Below are 15895 nucleotides of genomic sequence, written 5' to 3' on the forward strand. Positions count from 1 at the left end.
GAAGTGTGGCCTCACTCCTGCGCCACTGCCCAATATTGACGCCCATGCCGCCTCACCCTCTTCACAGTCTCGTCTGAGCCGTCTCTATATTTGAACAACGGCTATGAATTCTCTGATATCAAATTTCTAATACGAGCCATGGATTTTTAAGGTGTAAGCTACTGCAACCTCACATTATGCCGATTCGGCTGATCAATACCGCCACCTTAAGTCTCAAAGAGTTTATGGGAGAAATACCTGACTATGCAATTCTTTCTCATACTTGGGTGACGGATGAAGAAGTGACTTTTCAGGAAATAGATGGCATCTCTCGCGATCCTGATCATTCGGCTACAAAGAAATCGGGATATCATAAGATACGAGCGACGTGCGAAACATGCCGTGGCCATGGATTCCAATACGTCTGGATTGACACTTGTTGCATCGACAAGTCAAGCAGTGCTGAGCTAAATGAGGCCATTAACTCCATGTTCAAGTGGTATGAGAATGCAAAAACATGCTACGTTTATCTGGCAGACCTCACAGCTAAACCTAGCTACACCGAGTCGCTGAAGCATTGCCGATGGTTGACTCGTGGTTGGTGCCTCCAAGAGCTACTTGCACCCCGGGATGTGAGATTCTATGGCGCGAATTGGGATTTTATCGGCACAAAGATCGAGCTGCAGGAAACGCTCTCAGATTTGACGGGCATTGATGATGATGTCCTCAATGGGAATACACCCTTACATGCCATTCCGGTGGCAAGGCGGATGTCCTGGGCAGCGAGAAGGAACACAACGAGAATGGAAGATACTGCATACTGTCTGCTTGGCATATTCGACATCAACATGCCCATGCTCTATGGAGAAGGTGAAAAAGCATTTCTGCGACTTCAGGAAGAAATCATCCGGCGTTCCAATGATCTGTCGATCTTCTGCCATTCAGAACTACTAGCCGGACCTCTTCCGGAGAGAGAGGAAGAAGAAGAGGACGCATCATGGCACTCCCAGTATCAAGATCTTTTTGCACAGTCGCCGGCAGATTTTGGTCTCTGCGGAAATGTTGTCGCCAAGATGTCCCCGTCGTTGTCTCTCGATGTCTTTGAGCTGACAAATGTCGGGCTTCATTTCAAAGACGTGAGCCTCCACCTATACAAGGAGCTCGATGAGCGGCCAGATGGTACTGAAGTCGGGTACCAAGTCTTTGGATTATACGGGATCCAGCTGAAGTGTTCTTCCTGGCCTCGTCGGACACAGTGCTGCATGTACCTGCGCAAGGTCGGACCAGGACTCTACGTGAGGGTCCGAGTCAATACTGATTTCTTTTGGCAACTCAGTGATACTTCGAATGAAGAGATATACATTCTCCCGAAAATCACCACTGAGATTCGACCGAGACTAGACAGGTCTCACGATAATGCTATTCAATTCAGACTGGAAGGTGCGCTTAAATGGTGCATCCTTGGGGACCCAGTTCCACATGACCGATGGGATGCTCCCACTTCCCAGTTTTTGAATTTTGCATCATCGTCGTTTCGCGGGTATGTTGGGGTTCGGGTCGGTTCTAATCCATTCTTTTCCGAAGTGGAAAGGATAAACATTTACGTGGTTTGTGGGCAACGACCCCATCCTTTCGGTGTTTGGGTTCACCTGGTTAGCGAAGAGCATTTGCAAGAGAGCATCAGGGGATTTGGCAACGTGCTTTTGGCTCTTCCGAGTTTGATTGCTCCTCTTAAGCGCTTTCCGTCTGATCTGGCCAGCCTTCAGGTCAGCGACAAGAGATTTTATGCACAAGTGCGACACCTCCCTTCTAGATCGCCGCGATTCATTGTCACCCTTACTTGTGAGTATGGGACCGGCGAAAATTCTCCGTCTGACTCAGAAATGGGCGAGGGTACGTAGTAGTAGCCTCATCTCAACACAGGGTAAGACCTAAGTTGCTCTATCAAATGAATAAATATCTCCAATAGAGACAAGACGCCTGCCAATCAATCTGTATTCCACAACTTGCACGACAGCCCCCATTCAGACGACTGGTTTGCACAAGCTATTCAGTGATTCGGCTACGGCACATTACATCTCCTGTGTAATTGTGTAAGTAAAAATGTATGTAGCTAACGACGAACCTCATGATTTAAGAGGCGGATCGCAAAATAGCCTCACGTCGCCTTAATTCACAGTCACTGCAAAATATCCTCACTCGAGCTCGTTGTATGCTTTGTTATTACAATAACTCAACCACCCAGACATTCTATTCACATCCATCACGGCTCACCAAGCTGAAACTTCATCCGCTCCAAATACCCCTTCACATCCACCAACTCCATTCCCCTCTGAGCATTCACCGTCTCCCCCTTCTCCCACGCGACTCCCCTCCCCTGCGCAAACGTATCCCTATACTTGACCATAACCGTCGGATCCTCATCCATCTGCCTCCTCAGCGTGTCCAAATCCCAAAGTTCCCTCGTAAACTTCGTTCCAAAATGCGATTCCAGCAAATCCGCCAGCTCACCATATGATATCGTATCCCCCGCCGTAAGAACAACCTCATTCCTAATTCCCCTCGGATCAAGAATAACATCTGCCGTAACCCTCCCTATATCCAGCGGTGTCGTCACCGTAATCCTATTATCCCAACTTCCCAGCGCCCTAACAACCCTCTTCCCCAAATCAACGACCCCAAACTCCGGCACAAACAAAAAACTCATAAACAACCCCGTCGACACAATCACCCACTCCGTCTCACTCTGGCCCCTCAACAGCCTCCGCACATCAAGCTGCTCGTCAAATAAATCCTGCGAGCTCCCCTCCCCAATAACATCATACCGCATGCCGTACTGCCACGGAAAATACCGCCTCACGTTCCCTTGCAAAACCGCCTCCGCAATCTTCATCTGCGTCCCGCGCGGCAACTCCATCCCCGAACATGACACCACAGTGTGGTAGTTGGTGAAAATGCCGGCTAGCTCTTCTACGCTGGCTAGGACCACGTCTGCGGATTCGAGATGCACGTTTAGGCTCTTGATCTTTTGGATGGTTCGTTTTTTGGCGGGCGCTGCAGAATCGAGGGTTGCTTGTCTGACGAGCGCGGATACTTTGACGTGTTGTCGCTTGGGGTGGGCGGCGAGGGCTGAGAGGACGCTGAGGCCGAGTTCGCCTGCGCCGATGACGAGGATGCTTGTCATGTTGGGTTGGGGTTGGTTGAGGCGGTTGAGGGCTGCGAGGTTGGCTGCGGAGAGTTGCATGTTTGGGGGGTATTTGTATTTATGATGGGGGTACAGGGATGTGAAGGCCTGGAGGGCTGTTAGTGTCGTTGACTGCTTAGTGATTAGTTTCCACGGAGGTGAGGAATTGGTAAGTTGGAGATTATATCGGAGATAGGGTTTAGGTGGGAATGAGATGTTGGTTAGTTTATGCTGTAAAGTCCGAAAGCCAAGACTCTGAGAGAAGTGGTGAGACTGGTGGCATGATATTGGCCACGGGTTTTATTTGTCAGGACGGGTCACGGATTGTCTTGGTATTCTGTACTTCAGGTTGCTTTTATGTTTAGACTGGCTGACGGCGCCGTCCGAGTTGACTTGCGGGGTTGGCGCAAAGAACCGGTCTTTAATTTGGAGCCGAGGCAGGCTAAGTTAAGTCTGTTGGGAATGGTCCCCATTTCATGCTCTGATGGCTGTGTTTTGTAGAGTTTGGATGTTGTATAATATATGGTAGACGCTCTTCCACCACTGATGTACCGTAGGGGTTTTAATAGCATTTAAACAGGGAAACGTATCGCAGATTGCCTTGTGTGCGAAGGCACATTGGGATGTATTAGTGTTTAGTTGGAAATGGGGATATACTCTTTACTACATACTGTAGGAAGCCAGATGTATAGGTTTAGGGTCAGAACGTTTTGTTCCCGGACGGTAATCGCTGTCATCCAACCCAGTGATAGTCACCTCTTCTTTCAATCTCATCTATCGTCTATACGTACAAAATGCAGAAGTCTAACCCTGATCTTACGGAATACAGACCACACTATCAAAGCATCTCCTTCCCGAGATGTCTCCGTTTTGGATAGTGCAACAGATTTCCCGTCCTTCACCCTTGCAAGTCCTTATTGGCAAACCCAACAATGCCATCCGCATAGTCAAACACAACAAACTGTGCCTTCAAGAAAACATCGCCCAGGACAGAAAACGGGAGGCCAGCCGATGACTGAAGACCGCCGAAACAGTACTCTTGATTCTCGTTGCCGTAGATCATATAACGTCCAGGAACCTTGCCTTGATATTTCTTAATCGTAAGATAGAAGTCGGGTAGCTCTGCATCGCAAGGGAATACCATCATGCCGTGTGAAAGGTCATAAAGAGAACCAGGAACCTGCCCGTAGTAGTCGTACACGACGCTATCAGGAAGTAAAAGTAGTGAAGTGCCCGTGTCGACAATTGCATCAATTATCTCGTCGTGCTCCGTCTCAGCAATCTTGTACCCCGTGGGTGAGATTCTCCAGAACGGACTGGTCGGGTCGACTTGAGCGTATTGAATGTTGCCCGTGTACTCGGATTTGTTGATGTATCCAAAGTTGTAGTTGCCAGGGGCATTTCGTTGTAAGTTGGCTGTGAAAATAGGTAGAGAGAGCTGGTCCTTGATGTTGTCGATGTACGTGTGCTGAGGGGTCGGTCGGACGGTATTAGCAGCGCTATTTGCCAACCCTAAAATTCCGGATACAAAGTTGTCCCTGGAAATATCATCGGACACATTCACAGCCACTTGCACCGCTTGATCGTTTACATAAGTATCTCCAATTTGTACCCTGTCGGTGTACACGTAACCATTGGCGTGAGCACTGTCGCCGTATTTTATTTTCCACGTTTCGCCGTCCAAAAACTTCATAGTTGATGAATCATTCGGCCTGTAAAGAACCTGGCCTTTTACCATGGTGTCGGTGGTGTCCGTTGAAAATGTCCAACTGATGAGTATTAGATGCTAGCGACGATGATGAAAGGGTGGGGGAATTATAAGCATACAAATCTGAAGACCCTGTATCCAAATTTAGAGGAATAGACTGCGGTGGTGTACCGATGTCCACGATGATACCATATTCTGAGTCTGAACGGGCAGGTAGTGCTTGAACGGTTCCTGTTTGCCCATCTCCTGTTGCACTCATTAGCAATACCATCTCTCGGCTTAGCAGTCATAGTCGTAGGTGATGGTCACTTACCTTGGTTGTACATGCCAAACTTGATACGCAAGTCTGGATTGCTTTCCAAAGCCTTGGACAAATTGGCAGGTAGTTTCTGTGCGTACTTCATGTGAGCCCGCAAAAGGTCCATCGGCCCATCATGTCCCTTGAAGTTTTTATTCTCAATTTGATTCAGTGTGAAAGATTTCCCATTCGCCTTGGGTGCTCGGGTGGCGTGTCGCGTCGCGGCACCGTCTGCGAGAGCAGCCAAAAGAGCTGCGACGACTACTGCTTTCATAGTGATAAAAATACAGTTTCATACGCAAGCGAGCGATTCGATAGCGACAGAATCACCTCAGCTGGCGTCCAAGCACTGCAGACCACTGTTTATTGCTTAAGCAAAAGGAAAGCACGAAATGACCAAGTCGTACTTACAGTGGGGGGTCAAAAGTATATGAACTACCCAGGTAGTAAAGGGTATCGCGTATCGCAGTAAATGCTACGACATATCGAGACATCTTAGTGTATTCTTGGCCATGGGCAAATACTTTATACCACAGGCTGTAGTTTGACATTTGGCTCCTGGTACGGCCTCACTACCACGAACGACATCCCTGTGTCTTGGCTCTTAAGGGAGGCATGCTGAAGAACATTGGCTGCTGGGTTAGATGGAACGCAAGCTGGAGATGCTGCGCGACTGTGCTGGTAAAAATATGTACCAACGGAGGAATGTTCCTCGTGCGACTGCGACAAATTCCCTTAGGGTCGGCTAGCCCGACTCAAGTATGATGCGGCTCTGATCAAGGAAAAGCGTATGCTGGAAAGGGCGAGTCGAAAACCTTGAGCACATGGTGAGACATTGAAATTAAGGTACAGTAAGCCTGCTGCCCTTTGTTTGGCACAATGAGACGCGAGGAGGCGTCAGCTGTGGCCGAAAGAGACACTACAAAGATTGATGACAAGTGATTATCGGAATGTACGGAGTAGTAGGCAGGGTATTCCCGCCGTTGGACTAATGCTGCGAGATGTGTCCATGTCGAGGACTGGATAGTCCAGAGGTCCTAATGCTCCTGATGTCCCTGGTTACCAGGCTGGGCCAGACTCAAGAGCTCGAATGAAGATTTCACAATTGGCATGGCGAGGCTCGTCTTGTAGGATGTGGAGTTTAGTAGCAGCTGGACGAGGAGTCACACAAGGCTCAGAATGATGTGACATGAGATTTGTCAAAAGAGATGCGAGGTGAGCCATGGCGATCTGGTTCCATGTTGCTTCACCCAGGCATGGAATGCCTTGCAGCTGGGCTCCACTAATTGGGCAGGAGCGCAAGTGACCCAATTTGATTGCAGGAGGAAGGAGCGGTCGGCAGAAATGGATCTTGGCTGTGTCACTTCATCTCAAGTGACCTCAGCTTTCGTCGTGCATTCAATGTTTGGTCAAAGGCGGCAAAAATGGATCCATCGCCAGCTAACCTCAACGATTACCTATCATCTGCAAATGATGCAGGGACCACAGCCCAGATGCCCAGATGCAGCCAGGCCCAAATGGCCCCTCCATGAGTCACGGCTAGAGTCTGGTGGGCTAGATCAGATATGAGCAACAAGCAACGAGGGGCGAATCCTTGGTGGGGTCAATGAACAAATCGAAAAAGTCGCCTGCCCTTCCACCACTTTGAAATTTTTAGATAAGATAGCAGCCTCGACCGCATTTTCAGACGCATAATCACAACAAGCACCCTTTTGCTTTTGCAATTTACGCACCGATAAAAGCAAAAATGCCGGGAGAAACTACTTCAACAGCCTCACCGGCTGCACCGCACGAACCCCCATTCACATACACCGCCAACCAGGGCTATGTCGAGCCATCCCAAGAAGTTCCCCCCGAAGTCCGCATGCCTCGTGGTGCCCCTCACCCAGAGCAACACAACGAAGATGACGACAATGACTTCGATGATATCTTTGAAGATGACGATATAGAAGAGGAGGAGTGGACCGGGGATGCCAGAGATCTCACAAAGACGTACAACCGCCAGCGCCAACTGCAAGACAACAGCAATGGAGTCGTCGCTGCCCCTCGGTCGAACCAGCAGAAGCCCACGGCGAATACCTTTGCCAGTGTGGACGACCAAGTCTCCGCGCTGTCAAAACACGCTGCCAAGATTCGATTAGATACTGTAAAGCAGAGCGATGAGAAGGATAAAGACAAGGCGGATCGCGCCACCAGCGACCAAGTCCTGGATCAAAGAACTCGCATGATTTTGCTGCAAATGATCAATCGAGGCTTTGTCAGCGAAGTCCATGGTGCGATTAGCACCGGTAAAGAGGCCAATGTCTACGGAGCGATGCTTGTCGATGACAAGACCGGCGATGTAGTGCATAAGGCTATCAAGGTTTACAAGACGGCCATTTTGGTCTTCAAGGACCGTGAGAGATATATTACTGGCGAGCACAGATTTAAAGGTGGCTTTGACAAAGGCAACAACCGCAAAATGGTCAAGCTTTGGGCAGAGAAGGAATTTCGAAATCTGAGGAGAATCCACAGCGCGGGTATTCCCTGCCCGGAGCCGATCTCCTTGAAGCTGCATGTTCTTGTCATGGGATTCTTGGGCGACAGGAAGGGCTGGGCGTACCCGCGACTCCGAGATGCCACTCTCATCGGTGACGACGTTGACCAGCAATGGAGAACACTGTATATTCAGCTCCTCGGTATTATGCGCAAAATGTACCAAGTATGTCGGTTAGTACACGCCGATCTTAGCGAGTACAACATCCTATACCACGACGGCCTCCTTTACATCATCGACGTATCACAGAGTGTGGAACCAGACCACCCCCGCTCCCTTGAATTCCTTCGGATGGATATCAAAAACGTCGGCGACTTTTTCAGACGCAAGGGCGTCGATACGCTTTCCGATAGAGCCATCTTCAACTTCATCACTGCCGCAACAGGCCCCGTCGAGGAGCCCGGTCTGGCTGAAACGCTCGAGAAGTTGTACGAGACCCGTGAATCTGCGGCCGACGAAGACCAAGCCGCAGCTTTGGAAGTCGACAACGAAGTATTCCGCAACCAGTATATTCCCCAGACGCTAGAGCAAGTGTACAACATCGAGAAGGATGCGCAGAAGCTTAGCCAGGGCGAAGGTGGTGATCTTGTCTATAAGAATCTCCTTGCAGACCAAGTTGTGCGGCCCGAGGAAGACCAAAACGATGAAGATGACTCAGAAGACGAGTCCGGCTCTGGCGTTTCCCTGTCTGGCAGCGAATCTGGTGACGAGAGCAAATTTGATAAAGGTCGTCCTCGTGGTCGCAAGTTCGAGGACAAGGATGAAAAGAAGGTTTGTCAGACTTGTTCCCAACTAACGCGATTGTGAGTACTAACAGTGGCAGCAACATAAACAAGCCGTCAAGGAAGCCAAGCGGGAGAAGAGAAAGGACAAAATGCCGAAACATCTCAAGAAGAAGATTGTCTCTAGCACTTCCCGACGCAAGAAGTAAAGAGTCCATCTAAAAGAAATAAAAAAGAAATCTGATAGAAATTCGCGACAAATGCCAGATAATCCAGGTTGGATACAGTCGGATGATGAGCCTTCACTGTCGGGATGTGTTTATCGCCACTCTGGCGTGTAACCTCCTCGATCTGACTCTTACGCTTCGGCGTAAAGAGTATGAGGATCAAAGAGAGCGCTGACGACTGATATGCCGAAGTTTATAGTGTCACTCATATTCGCTCCAATAGCTACAAGCACTACCCAATATACATTTTGGCTGTCGTACATAAAATTCGTTCCCGTGCCGTCCAACGCGTGAAAGTAAATCGTAACCTAACCACTGCCTCAACTCCATATCGCTAACAAAAAAGTCGTGTCCTAGAAATAAAATTGCTGTTGCGGTTGTCCTGGTGGTGGTTGGGCCATAAAGTCAAAGTTCATGGCGTCTACGCCTGAATTCCAGGGATCAGGGGATGCTATAAATTGTCATTATTGGCGGATGTATGTGTGAGGGGAAACTTACCACCCCAGATGGAGTCGTATAGGTCCATCGGTGCCATTAATTGTGTTTGGTCGACGGGTATGCCGCCGAGACCGTCGAGGTTCATACCAACTGGTAATGCTTGCGAATAGGGGATTCTACACATAATTAGATGAGGGTTTTCACACGGTTTGGTTTGAACTCACGTTGAAAAGTCCTGCAGTGACGCTCCGTTCTGCATCTCTGCCATGGCGAGCGCAGCGTCTTCGCGAGGATCACCTGCCGCTTGCGCAGCACGGAGTTGGCTGTTGAGATTCCCTCCGCTTGTATTGGCCAACATGAAGGGGGGAATAGGCGTTCTCGTCCCACTTCCTCCTCCTGAGGAGTCACCTTCGCGCTTTAATGCGCTTGGGATGACGGTCCCGTGCTCGTAGATATTCTTCAACGCAGTAAGTGCTCGCCAGAGTGGACCAGAGAGCTCAATATCCTTGTCGCTCACGGGGATATGAGGCTCAGGGGAACTGGCTTCCTTTGCAGCTGTAGCAGACAGGGCGGCGATCAAGTCTCCCTGAAGTTGACGAATTTCTGGGTCCGTCTTGGTCTCGCAGAGGATGCCGAGTAGGAGAGCAGATGACAACCCGTGGTATGTAAATGCCCAGCTTCGGGTTGGAATCACAGAGAGTTGGTGCATGGCTAAGAACATGCGCACCGTTTCAGTCAGGTTGTCTTTGCACCTATCCGCAAGCTCCTTTTTTTGCTTGGGGTCAAATTCGCAAGTGCGTTTCAATGCTGGCCGGCAAGATACGGAGATGACAAAGGATGTGTGTAGCCGTATTGCGTAGTATTGTAGTCGGTGTAGCGCCGTCTTACACTGGTCCTTGTCTTGCATGTGTGGTAGGGATCGCCGACGAAGGCTTTCGACCGCTTCGCAGTTGTCTACGATTTGTCCGTAGGATGATGTAGCGGTTGCGTCGGGGTTAAGCCGTCGAGATATGATTTCGATGAGATGATACATCATCTCTAAATAGGTGAACTTGCCAGGTGTTGCTTCCGGGCTGATGGGGATATCGCAGCTTGGAAAGTTTGTCATGGGAGTTCTGATGAAATGTTAGCTCGAGGGTAGGGATAAAAGGAAGTGGTGGTGGAGTGCATACCGGTCGAAGGAAAGTGAAGTCAGCGTATCATGCCAGACACATGTCCACCAAAGCTTCCGTCTGGTCGTCTCCTTGGCTTTGGCATCTGGGGGAACACTGTCCAGGCCCTCCAGGCTAGTAGCACGTTGGAGGCCTAAGGATTGTGCTAAACGACATGTAAGACCTGTCAACGCCCACGATGCTTCGGCCTTCATGTCATTTAAAAGAACGAAGCTTGTGAGCAACAATGCTTGAATGGAGTCAAACGACGGTCTAATGCTGTTAGAATGAATGGTATAGATGGGTGTCGTGTGTACCTACCGTAGTAGAAAATTGCCTAACCGCAAAAAATGGAATGAAATTTGTATGTACTTTTGAGAGTCACGAGTTCGAATGTGATAGGGGCTCTCATGGTACTGAGAGCCAACGGCTAATACGGCGAAGAGAATAGCAAGCCATGATGCCGCGACTGGCCGTGACGACTTCATTGAGGTTGACGCGTTCCGGGAGCGATCCTCAAGATATACCATGAGCTTTGATTCGAAATCGTCAATATCGCAAACGAAGCCCCAAAATGGCTGTGGAATTTCTTTGTAAGTACGGAATAGCCTGCCAGATGTTAGTCATAGCCCACTGGTGGTGCTTGAGCCACATACTTCATAACTTCTCGATCTGATGGAAGCTCGGCAGAGATATCCTGAGCTAATCGATGCAAATGCTGAGACGACATGAGAGGGAATGGCGCGGAGGTATCCAAGCCCAGAATAGACCGCATGTCCCGACGGATATCCACAGAATCATTCTTCTCAATTGGTGACGACTGCTCTCGGAGTAAAGCCGGGATGCTGTTCTGGCCAAGATAACGGTCTCCAACCGATTCGGTATCATCTAAGCTTGTTGAGATTCCTGCTTAATCTGATTAGATGAATCACAGGTAACCGCATGAGAACAGTTTGCTCACCTATAGTTCGAGGCCAGCTCTCTCCACGTTCGGACTTTCGGCTTTCCTCACGACCATCAGAGAATGAGCAGGCGCGCTTTTTGGCTTGGCCATTTTGAGCCGCAGTAGTATTCTTGGAAGTGGAAGAGCGATTTGGCTTGTAAGAGCACAGCTGAGGGTGCTCTCGCTTGACACAGTTCTCGCATGGCTGTTTGTTGTCACATTTCACTTTCCTTTGTCGACACGGCCAACAGGCAGTTCCTGGAAGAATCAGCATCGCCATGTTGCAAACGCAGTGAACTCAATTGCATCATAAGGCCAGGGCCACCTCTATCATCAATGAGTTCTGAGAGTGTACTTACCATATCGTACTTTTCGATGAGAGTGGATGATACGACTTGCTTCCTCTGGCGTCAGCTCGTCAACGGGAATCGTCTCCTCAGTTTCGGTAGTCTCGGTCATTGCGCAGACAGCTGTTCGCGATGCGGATTTCGTATACACTGATAGTTATAAGACAGAAACTCGTTTGCGAAGCCAATAACAAGTCCGATGTATCGATTACACAAGTAACGGGCTCATACTTGGTACCAAACACACGGTTCAGCAATGCCGAATACCGAGTGGATTTTGGATATCCGCTGCTGGAGTCAGGGAAACAACGCCGGATGTCCGATCACGTGATGAGATTTGCTGGCACTGTACTGTGAGGGGAATGGTCAACAGAGCGCACAGTGCAAGCCCCTCTCCTTTCTTCCGCCACATCAAGGGACCGACCCCGCTTCTTCTGCAACGCCGCATCTCGGTCTGCAACAAGCTGGTGGTTCATTTTCGTCTCGTCTTGACCCACGCCACAACCTAGCGTCGGCAGTTCCCGCACTTGCGTTCTCGGGACTCACCAATCGGTCTGTTCGTGATCGTTTCTTGGGTTTCGCTTGGGCTCCATGTCATTGTGTGGCTGTTGCAACGGCAACACTGACCCCGCGCCTTGCTTTGAGGGTTGTCAGTCTTGAACTGGCAAGTGGGATTTGGCATTCAATGATACCTCTTTCCAAATGACCCGAAAGAGGCTGTCGAATGACAGCACTTCAACATCAAAAAGGACCAAAAAGGTCATAGGGGGCGGACAGGTCAATGCATATGATGACATTGACTCCATCCCATCGAGGTCAGCACGTAAGGAGCAGTCGTCTGGCGTAGTGTCGGCAACTAGCCCGTTCGGTGCTCAAACGATTCGCTCAATTTTCCAGAGACGCTTCGATACAGACACTTCGTTTTCATCATCATCTGCTGCTACATCCAAGAACACCTCTTTCACATCTGACTGCAATACATCCCCGGAGGATGACCTTACCGACTATTTTACTACCCAAGAATCACCCTCGGAATCCGAAAATGAATCTGACGGGAACCACTCGCTCAAAGAGATAGAGAACAGGCTACGGAATGTTTGGCGTAGGTGTTACGTATCCTACATCGATTTGTTGATCTTACTAATGTGATAACGAATAGCTAGATTTGCCAATGAATCCTTCAACCACGCGCCGCTTGCTACCACTTGGGAGTTGGCGAGGTTGGCGCTACACTGTGGAATAAACCTGGCAGATTGTGATATTCGGTACGGTGATGATACCCAGTGGCACGAGCAACCTGCGCTTCGATCGGCCCTTGAAAAGTTACCCGCGTTCAAAAACAAGTCGCTTCCACAGTCTAGTGGCTCTGGCGCTTGGGATCTGGCTCTGAAGGGGTTCCAGTCACAAAGTCAAGCTGTAACGCTGTCTGCCGAGTTGACGCTGAATTCGAGCTCAACTGGTCCTCTCTTTTCACTCAAGCTTTCTCCGTTGCAAGCTGACAAAAGTCATCGGCTAGCTCGTCGATTTGGGGCTGATCGATTCATGGAAATCCTGATCCCGTCCCTTTCATATGTCCAGAAAGTCACAAAAAACGAGAGCGCTGGTGATGCAATTCTCGCGTGGCTGAAAGACAGACACTACTTCCTGGGGAGACGTTGGGCTGCATTTTACTGCCGAAATGGAGAAAAGACCAAAGTCAAGACCAAAACACAAGGCAAAGATTCCCAAGGAATACACAGAGAGAGAATATTCCTCTTTGCGTGCAATGGGGACAGTTTCCGCCGGCCCGCAATTGGTTCGTTACCCCCAGTCTCTGAAGCTATTATGCCGCACATCCGGACTAGAGTCCAGCTACCTGAAATGCTGGCTTGGGCTATCAACGGTCTTTTCGACACCGATCAACAGATTCCAAAAATATTTTCCAGGATCAGCCTCAGTAAGGACTATCGGACAGATGCCTCAATTTCTTCTGAAATGCTGACGGTGCGGTCTAGGTCTTACCCGGACATGGGCTACTGTTGAGCTCGAAAGGGAACAAATACACAATCTTACTAGTGACATAGGTGGTGATTCTCCAATGAATGATGGAATAGGCAGAATGTCGAAGAGCCTAGCGACGAAAATAGCCGACAAGCTCGGTCTTAACGAAGTTCCATGTGCGTATCAGGCGCGTTTAGGCAGTGCCAAAGGCATGTGGATTGTCGATGCAGATGCAACCCTTGGGGGCGATGACTGGATTGTCACCTATCCATCTCAACGAAAATGGAATTGCGACAACCATGATATCCACCATCGCACGTTTGAAGTAAAGGAATGGTCAAAAGAGCCCAGACCCGCGACATTGAATCAACAGTTCATACCGGTTCTGGAAGAGCAGGCCATTGACCCTCAAAGGATGCGAGCGACGATATCAAAGAGGCTGGAAACCGGCCTAGAGAAGGATCTTGCGGAGCAGAAAACCGCGATGAACGATTCTGCAGATTTGAGGCTTTGGTTGCACCAGGGTGGTGGACCCAAACCGGGAGGAGGCGGCTTTTACATGCCCTTTTTGGGTGGGTTGCCGAAGGAACGAGATGAGTGCACTTCATTTCTTCTAGATCATGGCTTTGACCCGAAGACTTGTAAGTTTATGCAAGATCTATGCTGGGAAACCGTACAGCAACGCCGTGATATCTTGAGGAAGAAGATGAATATTCGGATCCCATGTTCCGCCTATCTCCTCATGGTTGTTGACTTTTCATCATCATTGGAAGAGAATGAGGTCCATGTATCCTTCTCTACGAAGTTTCAAGTCGACGGCTTTTGTGACACCCTGTTGGAGGGTATGGAAGTGCTAGTAGCCAGAGCGCCGAGTCATCTGCCGAGTGACATACAAAGAGTGAAAGTCGTCTCGAAGCCTCAACTCCGGCACTTGAAGGATGTCATCGTTTTCTCTATAAAGGGCGATGTGTCTCTTGCCGACAAGCTCTCCGGCGGAGACTATGATGGTGATAGAGCCTGGGTTTGCTGGGACCAAGATATTGTCCAAAACTTTCGCAATTCACCAACCCCAAACTCAGATACAGATCCCATCAAGCTGGGCCACTTGCGACGACTAAACAGATCCATGACCCAAATTCGGCTTGAAGAGCAAACCGACGATGCTGCTTGTACGAAATTTCTCTACGAGTCGTTCCGTTTCAACATGCAACCATCCCTTCTTGGAAAATGCACGGACTACAAAGAGCGGTACTGTCACCACATCAAAAGCGTTTCACGCACCAGCACCATCATACTCAGCAGAATGCTGGGATATCTTGTGGATCAGGCGAAACAAGGATTTCTCTTTACGTCCGCAGACTGGGATGAATTTCGCCACAGTTTAAACTTGCCGAGATTCCTTCCAGATCCAGATTACATGCAAGATCGGCCATCACAGGACATTTCTAAACAAGCTAAACCACACATTCTTGATTATCTAAAGCACGTTGTTGCGGCAACGATTCTAGATCGAGCCCTTGCCGAGTTTGACAAGGCTTTGAAGAGCTACAATGCCAACTACTTCGACGCGGACCTGACAAAGCTCTACAGGTACTATGACGAGTCGCATCAGAAACACCCAACATGGAGTAAAGTCCAAAAGAAATTACGCGAGGATATCGAGTACGTCGCAGGCCGATGGTCAAGGGAAGTCAAAGACAATGACTATATCGATTTCGTCGGAGAGCTATACGAGACATGGCATCGAATTTGCCCACTGCAGACCGAATCGTCATCCGAGTTGACTCAACACCTGCAGCAGCCATACTTTAAGAATCCACACGCAAGTCTCTGGGAACTTCTCAAAGCGTCCCTCACATTCAAATTATTTCACAACTCAAAGCCCAAGTTTGTGTGGCAAGTGGCTGGACGGCAACTTGCCTTTTTGAAGGCAATGGCACAAGATTGCCCAGAGAGGACGTCTTGCGTTGTCATTGTACCTCAGCTGTACACTGCGCTCAAGGTGGACAAGAAGTTGGTCGAGTCGAGAAGAGCACGGCGCTTGGCGGTAACTGAGAGGAGAGCCGCGGATTTTGAGGCATTAGATTATGACAGTGATGAGAGCATTAATGAATGAGCGTAGCATAGCGAGATTTTGCGGGCATTTTGGTTTCTGTTGGATGTAGATTCAGGACAGCGGGAAGCGTAGAAGGTTTTCATAGCTGCAGCATAGAAGATGCTGGTTTCATAAACGTAATACAATGCTTTAAACTTGGCTTTGCACGATACTCCCTCAAAGTGTTCTGCCATTGCACCCTTGTGCGCAAAGCTGAAGGCAAAATATTTGCCGCAGAGGACCAGACCCTTGCTAGCCATCTTCTACCCGTTCCTTTTGCTCCGTGA

The 15895-nt window shown here is 49.3% G+C and overlaps 6 protein-coding genes across 6 annotated transcripts; 3 read left to right on the forward strand and 3 right to left on the reverse strand.

Annotated features, from left to right (window-relative positions):
- Window positions 1-176: 176 nt before the first annotated feature.
- On the forward strand, window positions 177-1907 carry VFPPC_02486 (HET domain-containing protein; the record flags this gene model as incomplete). The annotated part of the gene is made up of 2 exons (XM_022428279.1): window positions 177-1872; window positions 1903-1907. 2 exons carry the CDS (start codon window positions 177-179, stop codon window positions 1905-1907), a joined length of 1701 nt encoding a protein of 566 aa, XP_022284551.1.
- A 335-nt stretch (window positions 1908-2242) lies between these two features.
- VFPPC_02487 (NmrA family protein) lies at window positions 2243-3223 on the reverse strand (the record flags this gene model as incomplete). Its single annotated transcript, XM_018282129.1, has 1 exon — window positions 2243-3223. The coding sequence occupies one exon, from the start codon at window positions 3221-3223 to the stop codon at window positions 2243-2245; it is 981 nt and encodes a 326-aa protein (XP_018146478.1).
- An 838-nt stretch (window positions 3224-4061) lies between these two features.
- VFPPC_02488 (aspartic proteinase) lies at window positions 4062-5443 on the reverse strand (the record flags this gene model as incomplete). The annotated part of the gene is made up of 3 exons (XM_018282130.1): window positions 4062-4932; window positions 4991-5117; window positions 5185-5443. The coding sequence occupies 3 exons, from the start codon at window positions 5441-5443 to the stop codon at window positions 4062-4064; spliced, it is 1257 nt and encodes a 418-aa protein (XP_018146479.1).
- A 1473-nt stretch (window positions 5444-6916) lies between these two features.
- On the forward strand, window positions 6917-8636 carry VFPPC_02489 (serine/threonine-protein kinase RIO1; the record flags this gene model as incomplete). Its single annotated transcript, XM_018282131.1, has 2 exons — window positions 6917-8476; window positions 8529-8636. 2 exons carry the CDS (start codon window positions 6917-6919, stop codon window positions 8634-8636), a joined length of 1668 nt encoding a protein of 555 aa, XP_018146480.1.
- Window positions 8637-9007: 371 nt separating this feature from the next.
- Window positions 9008-11645, reverse strand: VFPPC_02490 (fungal specific transcription factor domain-containing protein; the record flags this gene model as incomplete). Its single annotated transcript, XM_018282132.1, has 8 exons — window positions 9008-9105; window positions 9153-9268; window positions 9317-10207; window positions 10265-10516; window positions 10565-10852; window positions 10900-11149; window positions 11205-11444; window positions 11546-11645. 8 exons carry the CDS (start codon window positions 11643-11645, stop codon window positions 9008-9010), a joined length of 2235 nt encoding a protein of 744 aa, XP_018146481.1.
- A 590-nt stretch (window positions 11646-12235) lies between these two features.
- Window positions 12236-15629, forward strand: VFPPC_02491 (RNA-dependent RNA polymerase; the record flags this gene model as incomplete). The annotated part of the gene is made up of 3 exons (XM_018282133.1): window positions 12236-12635; window positions 12693-13469; window positions 13528-15629. The coding sequence occupies 3 exons, from the start codon at window positions 12236-12238 to the stop codon at window positions 15627-15629; spliced, it is 3279 nt and encodes a 1092-aa protein (XP_018146482.1).
- Between the last annotated feature and the right edge of the window lie 266 nt (window positions 15630-15895).

The sequence above is a fragment of the Pochonia chlamydosporia genome, chromosome 2 (assembly GCF_001653235.2).
Source record: "Pochonia chlamydosporia 170 chromosome 2, whole genome shotgun sequence".
Lineage (NCBI taxonomy): Eukaryota > Fungi > Ascomycota > Sordariomycetes > Hypocreales > Clavicipitaceae > Pochonia > Pochonia chlamydosporia.